Source organism: Dromiciops gliroides, chromosome 2, assembly GCF_019393635.1.
Source record: "Dromiciops gliroides isolate mDroGli1 chromosome 2, mDroGli1.pri, whole genome shotgun sequence".
Taxonomy (NCBI): domain Eukaryota; kingdom Metazoa; phylum Chordata; class Mammalia; order Microbiotheria; family Microbiotheriidae; genus Dromiciops; species Dromiciops gliroides.
In genome coordinates, this window is record NC_057862.1 from 463,461,274 (window position 1) to 463,483,791 (window position 22,518).

The window sequence follows — 22,518 nt, forward strand, 5'->3', positions numbered from 1 at the left end:
CCTATTATTATGTTCATACTTACGTATGTACACATCATCTTTACCAAATGAATCCAAGCTACTCAAGGGCAGGGAAAATTTCAATTTTGTTTTTGTATCTCCAGCGTAGCCTCGCATATTAATAAATACTTATTAATTCAAGGTCCAGCTCAAGTCCAACCTCCATAGGAAGCCTTTTACTACTGCTTTAGCCAGTATGATTCTTCCTGAATTCCCATAGCACACTCTTTGTGCCGCTCATTCTAAGCTCCTCAAGAGCAAGGGTCATGTCTTTTCTTGATAGTCTGCACATAGCAGGCACTCAACATATGTGTACTCAACTACTCAATTATAATTCCTAGAAGTCAGGTACCACAGTATATTTCTTTGTATTGTCCTTAGCAACCAACACAGTGCTTTCTGCCATTCTTTGAGACCCCACTGGGGGGTTTTCTTGGGAAAGATGCCAGAGTGGTTTGCCATTTCCTTCTGCAGCTCATTTTACAGATGAAGAAACTGAGGAAAAGAGTTAGGGAACTTACCAAGGATCACACAGCTAGTAAGTGTCTGAGGCCAGATTTGAAGATGAGTCTTCCTGATTCCAGGCCCAGCACACTAGCCAGTGAACCGCCTAGCTGCCCCTAACACAGTGCTACGTACATGGTAAAAGAGTCCTCAAGTGTCACTTTGAGTTACTGGGCATAGTTAGGCTTTTCCCAAATGCAGATAAATCCTTCACATCTTCTGGTGCTACTACTCTAATACCTGTTTCTCACTAACCTTTCACAAGAGGAAGCCCCCTCCTCTTTTGTTCAGTACCACGCAGGTACCAGTGTATGACTCAAGAGGCTCATCTGCAATCTCTCAAGCATACTGTGAGTAACCCCACTCCTTTCCCACTCATATTTATTGCAGAATCATCAATATGACTCCATACCATACCAAACCTGCTGATAAGGTAATGCTGAACTGTTTAAGGAAGAGCCCGTAAAATTTCTTTAAAATCCTGATATATTTAATCAAATATGTTACAGTGCAAATGGCTGAAGTGCTGACAGAAAAGTTCACGTGCATTTTTGCTTTACACATTTTTCTTGATATGAAAATTACACTGGATATAAGGAGCAGTTTTCCAGGCTAATTTTCCACTTAAATAAACCTTGAAAGCATTCACTGAAATCATATTTGGCAAAGCCATAGACTTGAGATCAAGCAGCATCATATTATTATAGTGTAAAAAATGTATGAATCTGAAAAGAACTAAACTCTGAAAGCAAGAGACACGTTGTTCTGAGACCTCTGGCCTGGGAAAGGGTATGGAGGGCTTCCCTCAGGAAAGAGAGAGCATACTCCTTAAACCTGTGCACTGGAATGTAGGAAAAACATGAGAAAACTGGCCTTCTAGAGACCAAAGTGTTTGTGTGAAGCAGTACATTCTTTTCTGTTTTCTACAGACATTTTGATCCAAATATATTAAGGAGGGTTTCCAACCCTCCATTTTTTTCTATTAAACAATTTAAATCTAAGCTGCAGGGATCTACAGATTTTTTTTTTCAGAATTCTCTTCACAGCACAGCTGTAGTTCCTTTTTAAAAAAATGCAATAATATTCACTTTGTACTTTGTGTTACAAATAAACATAATATATCAAAAGAAAAAGTTTAGATCCTGCTTCAAAGTATTATTCATCTAGTAACCTTGGGTATACCTGGATAGAGCCAAACTTTTGGGAAGCGTTCAATTAATATTTTAGTTGAAGCGAAATACAAGGATGTTGGCTCTTGGCACAAAGGCTGTGTGACAACTCCTGGAGGTTCAACTGAAGTCTCTGTTGGTGAGGACAAGCGGTGCCACAAGGGTCCAGAGATAGAGGACGAGGCAAACCCAGCTGGAGGAGATCTTCACCCACACCGGGCTCCACTTGCTCCTCACTGTCTGGAACTCTGCATCAGGGCTAGAAAGAGAAGAAGATAGAAGACACAACATTCACCTTACTGCCCAGGCCTCTTGACGGATTTTGCTGTCTGAATCCCTGGCATATTTAAGAAGTGGATACCATCATCTGATTAAGAGTCATGTTCGGGGCAGCTAGGTGGCATAGTGGATAGAGCACCGGCCCTGGAGTCAGGAGTACCTGAGTTCAAATCCGGCCTCAGACACTTAACACTTACTAGCTGTGTGACCCTGGGCAAGTCACTTAACCCCAATTGCCTCACTTAAAAAAAAAAAAGAGAATCATGTTCACAGGGGCAGCTAGGTGGCGCAGTGGATAAAGCACCAGCCCTAGATTCAGGAGGACCTGAGTTCAAATAATGACCTCAGACACTTGACATTTACTAGCTGTGTGACCTTGGGCAAGTCACTTAACCCCCATTGCCCTGCAAAAAAAAAACAAAATAAAACAAAAACAAGTAAGGTCTGTGGAGGAAGCTGAGGCTTTCAGCATAAGATTGTTTAAAAAAAAAAAAAAAGAATCGTGTTCACGTGAGATCCTCCTTGAAAGCAGACTCCAAATAAATAGAGCTCCTAATGAAGCCAACAGAGCCAAGATGGCCTGCTATTTGTGCTCTTGGACTTTGAGGGGAGCTGTTCTCTTTGTTCCTATTTCATGAAGAAGTGGACAACCTTTTGAAAAAAGAGGAAGGTGGGTTATTAACCACTTCTTCATCACTGTGCTAATAACTGGGAGAATTTTTTCAGGTTGCTGCATCCCCCTTCCGCATGGACTTTATGAACCAGTGAAACAGGACTAGGGACCAACTACCAAAATGTCCCTTGCTGGCTTTCTTCCTGCTTTGCCTAGAATTGTCCCTACCATCTTTACTTCCTGTAATTTTTCCTAAGTCCCAGCTCAAATACAACATGATTTTCTTCTACTCAGGAAAATAATGATCATTCTTTTCACACACCGTAATTTGTACCAGTTGTATGCATCTTTTAAATGTCACTTTATACTAAAGGAGCAGCTGTGGTGTGGTATAGTGCAGTCATGTCAAACTCAAATAGAAACTGATTCCTGCACCCTACATACTGACTTAGCAAATTACTATTATCTATGTTGTATTGTCTTTTTACTGATTTCAGTAAACATTTTCCCAATATATTTTAATTTGGTTCAGGCTGCACTTGGAGTGAGTGTGACCCCTCTGGTGCAATGAATAAAGATCTGGCCTCAGAGGCAGGAAGACATGTTAACTTGTGACCCTGGGCAAGTCACTTAACCACTGCACTCAAGGCAACTCTCTAAGACAATAAAGTTGCAGAGTAGGTGCCAATTTGCATAGGTAGAGGAAGCTTCCTCACTTGGGAGTTCCTAAAACCAGGGAAATAACAGTCCTTTGTATTACATATGTGCCTGTGTTGTATCTGCCTGTTAGACTGTCTGCTCCTAAGAAGACGGGCCATGCCTTTGATAATATAGCTGTCTTCCCTAGCGCACAGTGCTCTTGGGGTAGTGGGAAATCCACAACACAGCATATAAAGGATTCATGAATTTGACAACAGATTCGACTAGATGACCTCCAAAGTCCTTCTGCGGGACAGCACAGCCAATGAAGACTAGACTACTTACACATAAGATTGATATGAACAAATTCACGTGTTTCAGACAAGAATCGAGCCAGCTAGATTAGGAGGAGGCTGGCAGTTATGTAGCAACCCTGGATGAGGAAAGGTTTGGGGCGTTATCGGGGCTTAAGAAAATGTTATGCAAGAGCATGCCCGCCTGAGGCATGATCAACCAAAATGTTCAGACACAGCAGGAGCCCGGTACTGAAGAGGAGCCACCACAGATGGAAGGAGAACCTATCAGGGCTGCCCATTCTCCACAGCCCTGCAGACCTGAAGGTGAGGCAGTGATGACAGTGAGCGTGGCCACCTCCCTCACCTAATATGTACAACTGACAACCTCCTCTTCGTCAGGGGTCAGCCACCCCAGTGATAGCCAGCTGGTGATGTGGAAGCATACATGCAGCCATAAAAAGGATGACTAAATCTTTGAGACTGTGTGCACAAATGAGCAAAGGTATTTTGATAAGCTAGCATTCTGCATCTTGGTTGGTGTGTTTGTCCTGATTTTTTCCCTCCTCAGATATATCTAAGAAAAACTTAGGGGGCAGCTAGGTGGCGCAGTGGATAGAGCACCGGCCCTGGAGTCAGGAGTACCTGAGTTCAAATCCGGCCTCAGACACTTGACACTGACTAGCTGTGTGACCCTGGGCAAGTCACTTAACCCCAATTGCCTCACTAAAAAAAAACAAAAAACTTAGCAGTGCTAATTTGATACTTCCAATTTCTAAGATTTTATGCTAATGAAAAGACTCCGTGCAGTATCATTGCTTAAGATCTAGTAATAAGTCTCCAGAAGCTATAGGAGCAGTCAGCAAAGGCCAGTATTTTAGCATCATTGTCAGAGTCTGAGGGCTAAAATAAAAGATAGCATTGGGCAAGGTCACTTAATTTTTGCTTTCATTTGTTAATCTACCAAGTGGGACTGAAGAGGTGACATTGCATAGTAGATTAAGAGCTGGCCTTGGAGTCTAGAAGATCCAAATACCAGTCCCGCTCTGACATATGCTAGCTATGTGATCTTGGCTTGGTCATCTCAGGGTCCCAGGTATCAAAGACTATCACAGGATAGTTGCAAGTTTGCTTTGATAGAGATAATTTCCTATACTAATGAAATCACAGGACTGGTACTGCTACTGCTACTGCTGCTGCTACTATGAATATAAAGACTAAATGAAATGATAAAAAAGCAGTTTATAAACCACCAGTAATTATAATGATGACAATAATTTATGAGGTCTAAAATTTGATTTTGGGGGCTTTTACCTTTGCCAGCTGGTCAGGGTCATCATGATATACAGAGAGGCCAGGCACATCATCAAGTGGAAAGCAGAGTAGCTGTACTGCACCCCATCTTTCTCATTGTCCACAGCTCGCCGTGGCTGCCCATCCTCTACATCTTTAGGACCGCTTGAGGAAGCATCATCCAGTATCACACTGTCACTCCCAGACAGAGTCAGCTTTCTTACCTGACTGTTGTTGGAAGAACGGATGCTGCAAATGGATCCCCAGAAAGAAAAGTCAGAAGGGAGACATGACACTTGGTTGTTGCTGTTATCTGGTGGTATGGAATTTCTCGATTCTATCACCTACTCTGCGATTCACTCTCCTTTTACAGATTGGAGTTGTTGATTGCCACAAGACCACTTCAGCCTGGCAGTATGCTTCCCCATTTACAACTACTGCTATCCACACTATACTGGAAAAGCAAGGGAAATGCAATCTGGCTCCTAAAACCACCACTCTGGCCGGTCCCTCCTGTTTCATTCAAACTGGGAACTTTTCAGATGAACAGTTAACGTTCTCTGCTGGCAAAGCTTACTTATGATTAATAGGCATATGAAGGTGGGTCAGTAATACAAGTAAAGAACCCAGGTATGCTTAGAGATACTAGCTTTGCACTTCCCTTTAGAAAAGACAGCTGAGAGCTTTCACTGTGTTATTTTTGGGATGCCTAAAATGGCTCCACTGCTACTAAATGCAGTGAGACTTATTTTGGAAAAAACTAAGGTCCCATCATTGCAGAGGATGTCCCTACCTCACTCCGAGTGTGAGGCTATCTTAACTTTGAGAGTTGCGGCATCATGGCCAGAATATGGAGACCTGGGTTCTCCTCAGGCCTTTGCCATCATTGGCATCTGAGCTGAGTCACTTCAGTCCTTGAGACCTCAAGGTTTCTCACTAACAGCACAGAGAAAACTTTTGCAGCCTCCCCACAAGTTGTGAGGAGGGTCAAATTAAATGCCTTGTGGAGGCACTATCTAAGTGTGTGCTGTGATCATAAACTCACGTGGAACATAGGAGGCAGAGGACAAAGATTATCATTCCAGCAGAACTCTCTAAATCTAGCCACCGCCCGCTCTGTGACAATGGAGGAGCAATGGTAGACACTGAGACAGTCGTGTTCCCAGGAGTCAAGGTGGGTATAGTTATCTGTGTGATGATGCTCAATAAGCCTGGGTTACAGGTTCGATCTGAAAGCAGGAGAAAGATAACATGTAAAGTGAAGCTGGTGACTTTGCGCAGCCTTGCCTCACTTAAATCCAATTCCGTCTAAGTCATGACCTCACCTCCCATGTCATTTCATTGTCTTCTTTGAGAAGGAAGGACAAACAACAGGAGATAACATGTATGCAAAGGTAGAGTCGTAACATACCTTCAAGTATCATCCTGAAACAATTTATTTTGCATGTGTTCTATTTCTAGTTTTCATCCAAAACAAACATGATAAAACTCCAAATTTTCATTTCAATAAGCATATTGTCAACTGGCCCTTACCAGGTTCATTGGACATGGCTGACCATGTGAGGTACATGGTATAAGCTGTAATAATGGAAGACTGGAGCAGGCCAGAGCGAGGCTGATATTCCTGTTTAATAAAAAGAGGAAAAATACATATGTGTATATATAACTGCTAACATTTTATGTAGCACTCTACAAATATTTAGTCTTTGAAGCAGTCCTGCAAGATCGATGGGACAGAGATGATTATACATACTTTATAGGGGATAAAACAGAGGGTCAGAAAATAAATTTAAGATGCTAGAATTTAAACCTAAGTCTCCTGTAATGATTGGAATGATGCCACCTACTGGAGACTTGCTGTGGGAAAGCTCCACCATGAGGAAAATGCCTCAGAGGCATTGTGGCTTTTCCTTGGCGTCAGGAAATGACGTTTGCTCATGGGTGCTGTCTATCAAGGCTACCAGCCAATCAACTTGAGGAGCCTCCTATTTTCTGGGAGGAGACAGGAAGGAGGAGAGGGAGCCTGCGTGGAGAGCTCTTGAGCTTTTGGGTTCCTGACTTGGTGGTGGCGGCAGAGGATTTCACAGGAAATTTGAGGAAAGATAAGAATGCCAGGCTGTTGGAATTCTGTTCTTAATCTTTTTCTTTCTATTTTCCAATGAACCCTTAAAAACCTAAACTCGTTTTATCAGTGATTTTAGTCAGTTTCCCCCAAAACTGGGGAAACAGATTAGAATCCACATTTAGAATCTTAAATTACACACTCCCAAGTCCACTACGATAGGCTACCTCTCCCAAAAGAAGATCTCAGCACATTTTAAAAACAGCTTTTGACTTTTGTGAACCCTATCAATTTCTTTACTCAAACATTATCAATTAAGGGGTTTTGCATTCAGCTTAAGAGTTTTAAAGACAATTTTTGACTTCAAATAAAAACTAATACAGACCAATGAGTCAAAGAAAAAGAGAAAATGTTCTTGGTAACTCTGCCCCCCCCCACCCTGGCCCCAGCACAGAGATTCTGTTGTGATACAACTTCTTATATACCTTTCTCACAGGGTTGTTTTGAGGAAAACCTTTTGTGGTGAACTATATAATTATAGCAAAGGGCCAGTTAGGTGGCACAGTGGATAAAGCATCGGCCCTGGATTCAGGAGGACCTGAGTTCAAATCTGGCGTCAGACACTTGACACTTACTAGCTGTGTGACCTTGGGCAATTCACTTAACCTTCATTGTCCCGCAAAAAATAAATAAATGAATAAAAATATAATTATAGCATGGTATTTGGGTACCTTAAACTTTTCTTAGACCCCATTGTTAGGGGTTCAGTTATTAGAAGTATGCCTCAAAAAAAAAAAAGTATGCCTCATTGTGGTATGGCTTCCACTTATAATACCATCTTGTGGTAGCACCCTGATCATGTTACTATAATGAGATTTTAGTATATAATTAAAACACTTTAGATTTCTAACATATACTATAATGAAAGGGCATTTGATTGGTGAGTTGGAAGACATGGTAGGCTCTGCTACTAACTTCCTATATAACCTTGGTCACATTTCACCATTTTTAGTTTTATTTTCCTCTTCTGTAATATCAGTCAACTGGCCTAGAGAGTTAAGGTTCTTTCTAGATCTTATGATTCAAATAAACTCATTAAAATGGCAAATAAAGGCAAAATTCAAAATGCTTTTTTTTTATTTAAAGGAAGACCAAATTACCCATATCAACTAAGAAAAACAGCAGATTTTTCTTTTTCTTGGAAAGCTTTCGTTCATTTTAAACCTTTTGGATTTTAATGATCCATAAAGGACCACCCATAAAATTTATAGAGCCTTTAAAGAAAGAACCTTAGAGGCCAAGTCCAAATCCCCAATTTTACAGGTGAATAAACTAAGGCCCAGAGAGGTTAAGTGAGTGGCAGAGGTAGGACTGAGGTGCTATTTTCTATTGTCTCATGCTGCTGTGGCTGATGTGGAAGAGGGGAGGAGCCTTTATATCTTTTGGAATGTTATGGGCCCCTCTGGCATCTGGTGGAACCTAGAGACTCCTTCTTAAAATGTTTTTTAAATGCATAAAATTGTCAGAAGTGTTTCTGAGTCCTCCTATTAGCATTTACTAGTTGAGGTCCAGAGCTGCCACTCATGCTGGGAAGGTCCTATAGCTGGCTAGAGCCTTTCTTATGATGTGTTAAAATTAGCTAAAGATTCTCAGGCATTTCTTCTCTAAGATAAGAAACCAGACCTGAATAAAAGGAATTTATGACACTTCATTTATATTTCCCAATTTCCCAACAAATCCTCTCTGTTTATTTATGTATCCACAGCCAAGCTCTGGCTCTTAGTTATGTTTTGGCATATAAATCTTCCCCCTCTCAGCCCACTGTAAACCTTCCAAATGTAGCCTTGAAGTATAAATCTCACACACCTAGCTTTGAAATGTAATTCTCTTTAGTTTATCTCTATAGGCCAAACTGTTTGTCCTGTGTTTCTCCTTTCCTCAAGTTATAAGTAAGAACCTGCCTACCCTTTGACATAGGTGTAAGACCAAAAATTATTTTTTTGTCCCTCTGATGTAATTAAAAACTATATAAACTTTCTCAACCCTGTGAATGAGACCCAGAGTTTATCAAGGATTTCAGGTGTGAGCTTAAGAATATAACGAAAACCTTGTTTTTGCTTCCTAGATGTTCTGACTGGCAGCAGTACCTATCAGCAGACTCTGTGTTTTTTTCCCAGGACACAACTATAGTGAAACATGGCTAGCCAAAAAAATTGAAAACAAAGTCATGGAGCCCAGATTAAGAACTCCTGATCTAATGCAATACTCAATGCAGGAATCCCTTCTACAACATTTCTGACACATGGTTATTTAGTCTACCTGATTCATCCTTGGATTGGGAACTCATTTCCCATTTAAAACCATATTGACAAATTATATTTACACAAACCTACAAATAATTCTCATTCCTTTTTCCTATGAGAGCTAATGGGACCTTAAACAAATATCTAAATACAACCCTAATTCACAGAAGAGTTAGCCAAGGGGAATGACTTATCCAAGATGAGACAAAGAGTAGGTGGATCCCAGTACAGCAGGGACCAGAATTCAGGCTTCCTGAAACTTCTATAAAAATTCAATATATTTAAGTCATACAGATTTTTTAAATGAAATATTAACAAAAAGGACTTCAGCAGGGGAAAAGTAAAAGAAAAAATATGTCAATACCTGAATTTTGGGAAGGATTGAAACAATGGATACCGCAATGCAAAAAATCAGATTTAAACTGATGAATAACTTATTTTCAGTGCAGCCATCAGTTTTGGTGTAAAATACATACAAGAGCACCACGCCGATGAAGGACACCATATAGAAGAAGCTTGTGAATGACAGTAAAACTAGAAAACAGGAAATCAATGTTAACTTCCACAATTTAAAGCAGAAACCAACTACACATAAACTGAGGCATACTTTCATTTTTAGTATAGTCAATGATTACAAATGGAAACATAGGAGGTCCCATGGTTATAAGAACATGTTACTTTGCTCAAATTCACAAAACACCTAAAACCACGTACTAGATCATGTCATTCTGATTTCCTAGGTTGGAAAAGCAGTTCAACAATCCAATTGGAAGTATTTCTTATTACCTGTAGGCAGACTTGTACTTGGGATAAACAAATGGATTAAGGCACTGCCATTTCCTCTAAAGGCTTGAGTTTGAATCCCATCTGACAAAGTTGGTGTTTCCCTGCTACCATATTTATCTATTAAAGTTCATCCCCTTCTTTAAAAGGAAAAATAATTATTTACTGGCATTCTTTTCTTTTTAAATTTTGAGTTCCAAATTCTCTCCCTTTCTCCCCCCAATGAAGAAGGTGAACAATTATATGTGTGAAGTCATACAAAACCCATTTCCAAATCTGGAACAAATGTAGGATATCCATTGGACGGGAAGTCAAAGCACATGATTATTTTACCTAACATGGGATGTCTATTCATCCTAATCTAAGCATGTATATTATCTCACACCATAAATACAAAAATATACCATCTTAAATCCTTCCTTCCCCTCCTCCTATCAGTAACTCCAGTAGACAGGATGGTGTCTTCCACCTCTAACCTTCTATATCCCAAAGTCCCTTCCAACTTTAAGATTCTGTGACTATACAGTTGAGATTTGGTTGAACTAGGAAATAAATAGTGGTTCTAAAAACCCAAACATCAGCAATGGCTTTTACACATTTGAAACCAATGAGATTTTAACAACCGTGCTTGGCTTGCACAATCTAGCTCTAATGATATCAGTTCAGAAACCTACCTGCATACCAGCACTTAGCGTTTCCTTCTTCCATTCGATTAACCCAATTCTCATTCAAAGAGTGGGCACAGTCCACTAACAGTATCAACTGTATGAGGATGTATAAGAAGGCCCCAAACATTCCAATAAAATACCAGACTACAAACCAAAAGGAAGACAGTTACTTAGTTCACATTATACGTTAAGACAAGACAATCACATTGATTTCAATTCAGATGAGTCCGTGGTAAAAAGAATCAGGGAGTTGTTTGGCTGTTTCAGCCCTTGTTTAACCTATACCAGAAATTCATACACATCATTCAGTGTATGTTAAAGATATCAAATTACAACAAAACTAAAAGCAAAGGTATTGGAATCCTTATGGGGACCTATGTTAACTCATCCATATTACAAAGTACTTCCAATTAACACACTATTAAAACATGGCAAAGAGGCAGAGCAAACACCTCTGTTTCCAGGCAATTTGCTACAGGCATCCATTAATGCCTTGCCTTCAGAATATTACATAAATATTACAAACTGATTACTATGGTATTTTATAATTTGGAAGTCATACCTGTGCTAAACGGACCCCCAGGAATGTAGAAAGATCCAACCATGAGACCAACAATGGCAACAATTTTGAAGAACCAGAACCTATTAAGATATAAAAATGTTTCTCTGAAATATTTGTCATCATGCAAAAACAGATTGCTAAAAAGCAGAAATATAGTGGCCAGTTAAATGAAGCATTAAGAAAAGTACTGATTTCAACTGGATTTTCTGTACTGGTTTCTTCATATTAAATCTAAGGAGAACCATGACCATAGATAACATGTCATAATTTTGCATTGTTTTATAAATGAAGTTTTACATTCTTACCAATTTGGTACCTAATCATAATCCTTCAATACTTCAAGCATCTGGGATTTTATCAGTGTGCATATACCTTAAACTAGTGCAAATCAGAGCCTCTCAACACTTTGCCAGAGTGTCTTCATAAATTGTTATGTAAAAAAAAAAATTAGTCACACTTTCTAGTGGCAAACTTCTGGTCATAACTAATGACTCATAAAACAAAAAAATCTGAGGATGCTAATGATCTATTGAATCAACCTTTAAAAAAGCAACAGACCTTTATGACTAGAAGGACTCTTATAGATTACATTAAGCAAATTATAACCTGACTTTCAGTCTTATATTCCCTAAGGGCTAGGAGTCAGGTAAGCTTGGGTTTTAGTCCTGAATCAGCTACCAACTACTTATATGATCTTAAACAAGTTATTTTTTCATTGCTGAACTTCAGTTTCCTCATCCACAAAATGAAAGGGTTGGAGATTATTGTTAAAGTCCCTTCCAGCTAAAAAAATTTTGTGATCCTAGGAATACTAGTATTGAAGAAACAACATCAGTTTTTGAAAGACTTAAAAGATTTGTTAGAATTCACTATTTATTTACATGTAGCTGCAAAGTGAGTTACCAATAACTATGAGAAAAAGACAAGATCAAGCAGATACTAAAAATTAATGTCGGCAGATATTTATGATTCCTACATGTGCAATGTTACAAATCAGGAAAGATAGTTCTCTTATGGAAGTAAAGTCAAAGACAGAACAAAGATGGGATATAGTCTAGAAATTCAAGGACTCAATGCCCACATTGAGTCACCTGGTCCAGGACAGGATTTTAAAAGTTGCAACTTCTAAACAGATAGCTTCACCCTTTTCTGTTACACCTCTCACAACAGTTTTAGTTACTGGTCAACAGTTTCCCTGTCACTCCACTCTCTAACAGCACATACACAGTGAAATTTAACTAGAGTTTAAGACTCGTTTCATATGTTTCCATAGTAGCAAATGTGACTGGAATAGGAATCTGTAAAGAGGCCTTTATAATAGAGGTCTGGGAACTTTTACAGGTACTTTTCTGAATTTAAAATATTGGGCTTACTTACATAAAATGTATTTTGGGTCACACGACACCTTAAAAGGAGTGAAGAGGGAGTAAGTAATGCCTTAGCTAGGGCTCACAAGGGAAAATGTGGGCAGAAACTATGCATACCAAATACAGGTTGGGAATTTACAAATTGGATCAACCTAGGCAACCAGAAGTTGAGTGGAATCAACATCATTTACAATGATGTTGTAAACTGTAGGCATAGACTAACCCCTTCTTAGGTTGGGAGTGAACTAAAACAGAACTACATGGCTGGAGCTGTGGGTTTCTGCACATAACATAGTCAACACCTACTTGGAAAAAGTAAAACCAAACCCCCATGGGCTCAGAGATATTCAGCTTAGTGATAGCATAATGTTTTGTTTTGGTTTTGGGTTTTTTTGTGGGGCAATAGGGGTTAAGTGACTGGCTCAGGGTCACACAGCTAGTAAGTGTCAAGTGTCTGAGGTCAGATTTGAACTCAGGTCCTCCTGACTCCAGGGCCGGTGTCTTATCCACTGAGCCACCTAGATGCCCCTAATAGCATAGTTTTGACAAAACTCTAAGCTAACCAGTTCTTGTTCTGGTCACTGACTTTTTAAATATACTTCTCATTATCTGTGCCCTACTATGATATTTCTGGATTTATTTCATGATGACAACCCTGATATTCAAGGTTATTTTCCTTCAGGTGCAAAACTGCTTATGATGTGAAATACAAGAAAAAGGGGCCTGACCTGGGGAATTCCTCTCTCAGGTTAACTGTTCCCTGACTCTGAAAATGATGATCAAATGATATCATACATTATACTAAAATTATCTAGGCCACATATCTGTATTTGTTCCAGAATAACACTATACAGTACCAACAGAAACAGGGGTGGCATGGAAATATGTGAGCAGAAAGACAAAGAATGCCTAATAAAAATCATTAAGGGGGGGGCAGCTAGGTGGCGCAGTGGATAAGCCACCAGCCTTGGATTCAGGAGGACCTGAGTTCAAACCCAGCCTCAGACACTTACTAGCTGTGTGACCCTGGGCAAGTCACTTAACCCCCTTTGCCCCCCCCCCCAAAAAAAATCATTAAGGTATCACACATACCCATTGTGCACCGCAGCTCTTGGATCTTTACTACTTTTCACTTTTAACATCAGTAGAAAGAATAGAAAGAAAAAGACAGCTAAGGCAAAGTTGATCCGATAGACAGCTTTGTAACCAACCAGGACATCACAAAAGTTATCACTTGTGCCATCATCATTCCTGATTTTAAATCCCCCTTCACAGAATCCAGGGATCTGGAAAAAGAAATTCCAGTGTTATTGTGCATGTCATTTTGAGAAAACACACCATATACAAATCTAGATTTACAAACCAGATGAAGTGAGAGTGATGATGATTTAACAAAGGGTTCACCACCATAGGATTCCATTAAGTTATGAGCATCCCTAATGCCCTAAAATGAGATTTACTTTATAAAAGTTTGCTTTACATATAACTCTTCAGGGATTTTTGTGTAAAGCAAGGTACGTTTCTCCTTTAAATAATTTAACAATGCCTGGATAAGCCACAGTACAGAAGTTGACACAAATTCTAAACAGAAAGCTTATGTTGGTCTCTAATCCCATTACCTGAGCTCTGGGTAGGTATCTCAGACAACAATGGATTCAAAGCCCTTTAATTTGGAGTGACAGAGGTACCTTCTCTATTTCTACTTCAGTAAAGATACGAAATGAATTTCCTTTTTTTTTAAACCATCATTGTGCACTCACCTAAAATCCTATTACTAAATATTCCAATAATTTGAACTTTCTGAATCAGATGTGAAGTGTTTGTAAGTTAGATCATTTTTTTCTAGTGTATTTCTCTCTCAGCCTATAACCCATACCTTCTAACCTTGGCAGTACTAGCCTTGCTTGTAAGAATAAATCACTTAGTGAAACAGAGTGCTTGGATGACTATCTCTCATTTTGTTTCTCTTTGCTGTCAGGCCAAAGTGTGAATATGTTTACTATGACAATCTTTCCTTACCTCTGAAGTAAAATATGAAAGCTTCATGATGTTCCTAAAACACATCCCAAAGGGCTTTACTTAATCTCAAACTTACAAATATGTAAATAATTAGACCCACATTTCCCAAACTCATTTGGCCAAACATTTTGAGATTTGAAATACACTAGTGGGTCCCAGGGTTCAAAGGGTCTACTGAAAGTATGTGCCTCAGAAAGTATCTTTTCCCTTTGGGGGAAAAGAAGATCAGGATACTAAGACAGCAAAGTAAAGGAAATAACTTATTTCTCTCCTCCCAAGATAATCTCACTTATGATACAATTTTCCATTTAATATTTTAGAAGGAAAAATACTACTAACATTATTATTTCCTTCTGGAATAGCAGGTTTGGAATACATTTTTGAAAATAATGAATTTAGAACATCAATTAAATCTTACTAGATTATATTTTAAATCTTTCCCAATGAACAGTTATTTCAAGACTTAAAATGATAATAAATTATAGCCCAAAGTTCATTTCAAATACCTTCTTCAGCTGTGCTTCTATTCCTTCTGAGAACATAATAAAAGAAACAGCTGTTCCCAAAAGAAGGATAAAGGCATAGACAAGGCGAGTCAAAGTCGAATTCTTGAAGTTAGGACAGCAACTGCACAGCAAACATGATGCACTGCTGCACAAGCATGGAATCTGCAAGAGAAACATAAGAAAATAAAATGTTTTCCTTATACATTGAGAAATACATATGGGACTCAAATGCAGTGAAAGCCTTTTATTTTACATGTGAACCCTACATTTCATCAGGTTTTTGTCATGTAAGTTACATTTTGGTAACTATGATCTAACCCAGAGAATAATACAAATCTGTGTAATAACAGAGTTATAATGTATTGGGAATATGACATGGACATCTCTTTATTAGTAAAAAAAAAAAAAGTTGTCTATGTTTGGAAGACAGTGTGATATCAAGTATTAAAAGCTCTAGACCTGGGGCCACAAGGCCTCATCTCAAACTTTGGCTCTCCCATTTACTAGCTATGTGATCATGGGCCATAGTTTATTTATAAAAAATGGAAATAGCAATGTGAGGAAATCACCTTGTAAAATGTAAAGTGCTAAAGAAATGTGAGCTATTGTCATCTTATGGATTTAATATAGTATAACTTATAATGAAGAAAAACCAATAAAATTTGACTTGTTCTTTAATAGGCCTCCTGGTTACCAAGGGCCACCAATATAATGCCTTACATGGAACAGCAGTTTTGGGGATTAAAGAATGCCAGCCTAGATTTATCCAAAGGCCATCAGGACTCAGCAGAGTCTTACTAGTCAGCCTATGGCTGACAATGAGAGTTCCAGAAAGATGACACAACATGGATCACAAATATGTTTATCTCAAAAATACAGACTGAATTGTCTCAAGGCATGAACTTATCAAACCACATTCCAAAGTCATATTTATTAGATGACTAAATAGACAGAGATGTGTGGGTCCCTGGTTTCCTATACCCACAGTCTGGCTCTCAGGATATGACAGAAGCTACATAACCTTCACTGCCTATGGATTATATCTACCTGAGCTGTTATCTATAGCCACTTCTCAACCACCACTGGACCATAATTGGTATTTATAACTGGCAGAGCTCAAAAAGGTATTAGCATGTGATGTGATTGAAATTAAGGTAAACTGAAGCACAAAGTTCTGAGCAAAACTGATTTATTAACAAAGCATGAATTTGCCAATAAATAGGATCTCAACCTCCTTTCTCATCAGTAGCTAAAACCCCAAGGTGGGGCTTATAGATTGTTTTTATAGACAAAAGGAAGAGCATCCATTGTAAAAGGTAGCATCGTAGAGGGGGGGAACAATATGATTAGCTGGAGATCAGGTATTTGCAGCTAGCAACAGCCCCTTCTTCTGTCTCCTTACTGATTGACTGAATCTATCTGCAAGGTTAGTCGTACATGGATAACAAACTAGACTTCCTTGAAGAACAGAGAAAACAGACCAGACTTCTTTGAAAGACAAATGCAAGGTGGGCCAAAAGTCACAAAAGGGTCTGATGTTTTAATAACTTTTTGAAAATTATTTTCAAATAGTTTATTCCGTTTACAAGATTGTACCCCTTTGTGATTTTTGGTTCACCCTGTAGTAGGAAAGAGAACAGATTTCCTTGACATAAGAATAGACCATTGATTTCACAGAAAAACTGAACTTCTAAACTTAACTTAGACAATGCATAATTTCCACAAAAGCCAACTTCTAAACTTAACTCAGAGATAATAAAATGTGACTTAAGCAATTCCAAAAATGTCAGTGGCACATGACATGTTTGAAAATTAAGGTAAACCGACAAAGTTCCAAGTATGATCAATTTATTAGTTAGGCTAACAGTAACCAATAAATTAGGACAATGCTCTATAAAGACCATTAATGCACGGCTTACTACCCTTCATATAGTTTTGGGAAGTACAAGAGAACAAAGAACAGGAAGCATAACAGATGGAAAACAAATATGATTGGTCACAAAGTCTGAAGTATCGTAAGTGGCAAAAACAATATGATTGGCTGGACATTTGGGGCTAGCAAAAATGCCTTTTTCTTTATTGATGTCAGGAAAAGTTGACTGATAAGAGGTCTATTGATAGTTAATCTGCTCACTTGAACAGAAATAAGACTTCTTGGCATTCTGTAAGGCTTGTTAGTAGGATAACAGATTTTTCCTTAATTGTACATCGGTATGTAAGGCTATATAAATATAATGCATTTCTTTGAGTTAAGGTGATTTATATGACAACTAAATTTTAAACTAACTCAAAGAGGGAAAACTGAACTTCTGGACTCATGAATTTCTGAACTTAACTCAGAGACAAAGAAACATGGCTCAGGCAGTTACAGAATAGAATCAATTACAGAATAGATTCAAAGATAACTGAATCATTTATAAAGTAGAATTAATTTGAATTTCTTAGTAGTAATACCAAATAGAATCAACTGCAAAATGTAATCAATATGATTTTCTCACATGCCCTAAAAAAAGTTTAGAAATGTCAATTTCCTTCCCTCTCCCCACTAAAATATGAGAAGAATTCTCAATAAAGCCCATTTTCTTTCATCACTGTTTGCCTAGGAAGTTGTGAGACTGTCAGAGACTTCAACCCTTCACTGTAACATATATAATTTGAACTATCCTCAAATACCTACATTCCACTGAGAAAATAATTGTTTTCCTTAAAAATATTTTTGGCCATCATAACTCATGAAATTATTTACAAAATGTCATATTAGAAAGCATCCTTCATTGTGGCCCCCACCCCATCAGGAACTAGTCCTGATCTTAATAACTTTATGTAACCTTATGTAACCTTAGTCCTGATCTTAATAACGGCTCACAGAAAATATAAATCCTAGCATTTTGCAGATTAAGGCAATAGCACCAGTTAGTTTATTCCATATGCAATCTCACATTTAATAGAAATAATAGTTTTGAAGTCAAGCAACCTGGGGTCTATTAAAGGTTTCCTACCATTGTCTTGGGTATGTGACCTCAATCTAGGAATTTCTACAGTCCCCTCCATCTCTAAAATTTCATAATTCTTTGTTGTTTACTTATTCTGCAAAATTCTTATAATAACTTTCAACTTCGTGGTATATATATGTGATGAGTAACGGACTTCTGTCCGATTCACACGCCCCTACAGTAACTTGATATTTTGCTGCAATCCCATAAAGGAAAGCCTACAATTTTAGCCTAGAGTGCATAGCCTATAATTTTATTCTAATGACAACTAAAGGGGTATGATTACTCCTCTAAGTTGGCAATATTGCCTCTCTTACAGTTGAGTATGTGGTTGCCTTAAAGTAACAAATGGTGATGACAGATACAAGGCCCTTGAAACTGCTCTGTAAATCCTGATTTGCTGTCTTTGGCTCCTTCTAGATGGTCCCAATTCATAAAGTAGGAATAATAACAGTAGTCAACATTTACATAGTACTTTAAGGTTTGCAAAACACTTTACAAGTCCCCCAATTACAAAGCCATTATTTGGCAAAAATAAGTTTGGTGTCACATTCAATTAAAAACAAGTTGTTTCTCTTAGTATATGCTTAATAAATGCTTGTTGACGGATGGCTTGTGGAGCTCTTAATAAATCTTTTAATGCCATCATTTTTACAGTAACTAAAACAAATAAACCACCTAACAGCATTCTAAGGCAAAAACTACTGTTACTTTCAGTAGTTTTAACTGACAAATGAAATTATTTAATTGACCGGATATTCAAATGTGTTATTTTAAGCTGATATTATTAGCTCTTTTGACTGATAGGATTCCAGCAGCTAACACAGGATTTACATTTAGCATCAAAGAATCACAGAATTTTAGAACTGGATAGGACCATAAAGATCATCTAATCTATTACCTACTCTACCTAGGAATAGGAAAGAGATTATCCAAACCACACAAGAAATTAATAGGGACAAAAACAAAAGTCTCCTGACTGTTAATACAAAGTTCTTTGCATTGTGCTAAGCATACCTCAAATTAGAGGTTCAAAACCATACCTTTAAATTATACTGTTCCACTGGCAGATATCTGAAATCCCAAATCTTAAAGTGGCATGAAGTAATAAAGCAGGTCACTATCTTTCACCTTCAGAAATCAGTTATATTGTCACTCAAATTGCTTGGCAATAAAGTAGATGAAAGCAAACTCAACTGTGATTTTTAAGGTCTCAAACCTGGGCCATCAGCTTGGGCTAGAATTGCTTTGGTAAAAAGTAGGAAAATAATAATTTCCAAATAGTCCAAGGTTTACCTTTGAGGAGGAATATCCTCAGAAATGATGGAGGCCAATCTGATTCTAATCTCCCAATTAAGGTACCTCCTTCCCCTAAACCAGTAATGGTTCTTACCAAAGGTATTATTACCTATACCCCCTAAAGACACCACACCTGAATAATTACCTTCTGTATTGGGGTGGGGAAGAATCAACCATAGGGTGGAAGAAAGACCTTTAAAGTGATTTATTTCATCCAACTACAGAGAACTCACAGGCCCAGGAGAAAGGAAATGACTTACTCAAAATTAGTAAACTGGTGATTAAAATCCAGTTTTCCTGATTCCTAGGCAAGAGTCTGTTCATGATGCCTCCTCTTGCTGTTACCTGTACATATGCATAACATTCCATCTCCTGCCTCTGCCTTAGCACTGGTTGTCCCCCATGCATATCCCCTCATGTCCCCCATTCCCTTCTCACCTCCATCTCTCTCAGAATCCCTAATTTCCTTCAAGACTCAGTTTAAGCACCACACCTCCTACCAGAGGCCCTTTGCAGATGCTCAGGCTTCCTTCAAATCATTTTGCATCTATCTGGTATTTCCCTGCTCCCAGACTACAAGCTCCATGAATACAGGGACTATTTTCATTTTTGTCTTCCAGTAAGTATCCCCTCCTAACCTAAAGGGTAAGTGCTTAATAGTGTTTGTTGATTGAAATTAATTTAAGTATGGTGACTCATCAACAGTCTTGACAAGATACTCTTCCAAACAACAGGATGGAGAGATTTTGTTTGAGAGCAGGATTAGTAGCCACAGTGACTTCTTTATTGGGAAAGGAAAAAGATTTACCATAGGATAACATATCCACTAAACACACACACACACACACACACACACACCACACACACACAGCAACCAAAGTTAATTCCGGTCAATTAAAAGAAACATCATCTATTGGGTATAAAACCCTGTACCAGATTCTGTAGGAGATGAAAAGATAAAAACCAACCTGGGGCAGCTAGGTGGCATAGTGGATAAAGCACTGGCCCTGAATTCAGGAGGACCTGAGTTCAAATGTGGCCTCAGACCCTTGACACTTACTAGCTGTGTGACCCTGGGCAAGTCACTTAACCCTCATTGCCCCACCAAAAAAAATAAAAGATAGAAACTACCCATATCTTCGACAAGGCATTAAAATTTATGGAATGCTCTTCACACAAAAATCCTGTAAAGTTAAAAATACTTATACTTTACACAGAAGGAAACTCTGGCCTAGAGAGGAGAAGGTGTCAACAATAACTGTGCTTACTTTTGTCAGGCACTTGTGCTAAAGGCTTTACAATTATCTCATTTGATCCTCACAACAACCCTGAGAAGTAGGTGCTATTATTATTATTATTATTATTATTATTATTATTATTATTATTATTATTAACCCCATTTTACAGATGAGGAAAATGAGGTAAACAGAAGTTAAATGAACTTGCCCAGGGTCACAGAGGTAGTAAGCTATCTGAGACCAAATCTGAACCCAGAAGTTCCTCACTCCAGGCCTGGCTGGGGATCTATCCACTGCATCACCTTAGCTACCCCAAATGCTGCCAAGTACCTTAGAAGTATCACCCGGTCAGTAAATGCTACAGACATACTAAATAAGAACCAGAGGTGGTGGATTCTACTACTCCTTGCTCAGTTTAGTCCTGTGACCAATGGCAAGTCACAACAAAAAGTTCTTCATCTCTAAAATGATGATAATAATACTAGTGGCATCTACTCTACCTAAGTTATTATTATAAGAAAGGCACTATATAAATGTGAAGTATTCTTGTTATTATCTTTCCTCACTCATTCCTGCTTATCTCTCTTTACACACATTTTTCATTTAACGAAGATCAACAAGGCAAATACATGTCTGACGGGATCCAATTAGATAACATTTGTAAAGCGCTTAGCACAGTGCCTGGCGCATAGTAAGTGCTTAATAAATGCTTCTTCCTTTTCCTCCCATGTCAGACGTGATCCAATGAGATACATAGCAGGGGCTTAATAAATGCTTGTTCCCCTCCCCCCCCATAAACGACAGATGGGATTCAAATGAGATAAATAGTAGGCGCTTAATAAACGCTTGTTCCTCTCTCCTCCCTCCCTCCCTCCCTCCCACCCCACCCCACCCCCAAATGTCAGATTCAGAGCGGGAAGCCAAGTGCAGAATCTCTCCAAGGCAGCCCGGCGCGCTCCACCCGGTCCCCTTTCCCTTCCCAGGCCTCGGGGGTAAGGGCCTGACCGGCGTGGGTGGGACCAAGAGCCGGAAAAATAAACAAAAGGACTCCGCGTAGGGAACAGTCGCTGTCCACAAGCCACGAGGAGGGGGGGAAGGACGGGAGCCCGGAGAAGGCGGCCCTCCGCGGGGCGGTGGCCCTCCCCGGTCGGGACACCACCTTGAGGTTCGCGGCCAGGGGTCGGCACGTTGTCGCCCTCCCCTCCCCCGTCAAACCGAGCTGGACCGGCCCCCACACTCACCCAGCTGGCACGGAAAAGGCCCCCAGCACAGCCCCCATGGCGGCGGCGGCCGGGCCGCGGACTGTTGTCGACTGTGTAGGCTACGGCTCCGGCGACGTTGCCCGCCTGCCTGCCTGTCTCCTCCCTCCTCAGCCTCCCCCTCAGAGCCCGTGGGCGGACGGTTCCGCGGGACGGAAACCGCGATCCGCCCCTCTTCGACGCGCATCATACGTCACCCGCGTCGTTCCGCCCTACCTCCGCCTCTTCCCAGACGCCAAAACCGGGGGACCGCCCATTGGTTGAGAAGGGAGGCGGGGCTAGAGGGGCTGTCGGGGGGCGGAACCGTCTGGGAAAGGAGCTGTCTAGCGGAGGAGCCGTCGTGGGGCGGAGCTGTCTGGGGGAGGAGTCGTTGGGTGACAGAGATGTCAGCTTGCTGTGAGCTGGCGTTCCAGGGTCGCGGCCTCTGCTCTGGGCCCCTTAGAGGGCCAATTAACCTGGGGAGCCTAATGACGGGTGACAATTAGCCCCCTGAGGAGCCCCTGAACTTGTTCTTGGCCTTTCTGGCTCCTCTCTGCCTGGGTGTTACGGCAGGGTTGCTCAGGAGTAGCGTTTTATATTGACATGCTGGACAGCGCCCCTCCCCCCAGTATGCACCCCGGACCCCCTAAACTCGCTACTCCAGCTAAACTGATTGGTATCAACCCCGAG

At 39.7% G+C, this 22,518-nt stretch overlaps 1 protein-coding gene across 1 annotated transcript; it reads right to left on the minus strand.

Moving 5' to 3' along the window:
• Positions 1–972: 972 nt before the first annotated feature.
• Positions 973–22,035, minus strand: SERINC3 (serine incorporator 3; the record flags this gene model as incomplete). The annotated part of the gene is made up of 10 exons (XM_043980978.1): positions 973–1,932; positions 4,812–5,039; positions 5,836–6,019; positions 6,324–6,414; positions 9,520–9,689; positions 10,613–10,750; positions 11,169–11,248; positions 13,628–13,821; positions 15,061–15,222; positions 21,832–22,035. Coding segments are annotated over 10 exons (1,590 nt in total), but the record flags the coding sequence as incomplete, so codon positions are not given.
• Between the last annotated feature and the right edge of the window lie 483 nt (positions 22,036–22,518).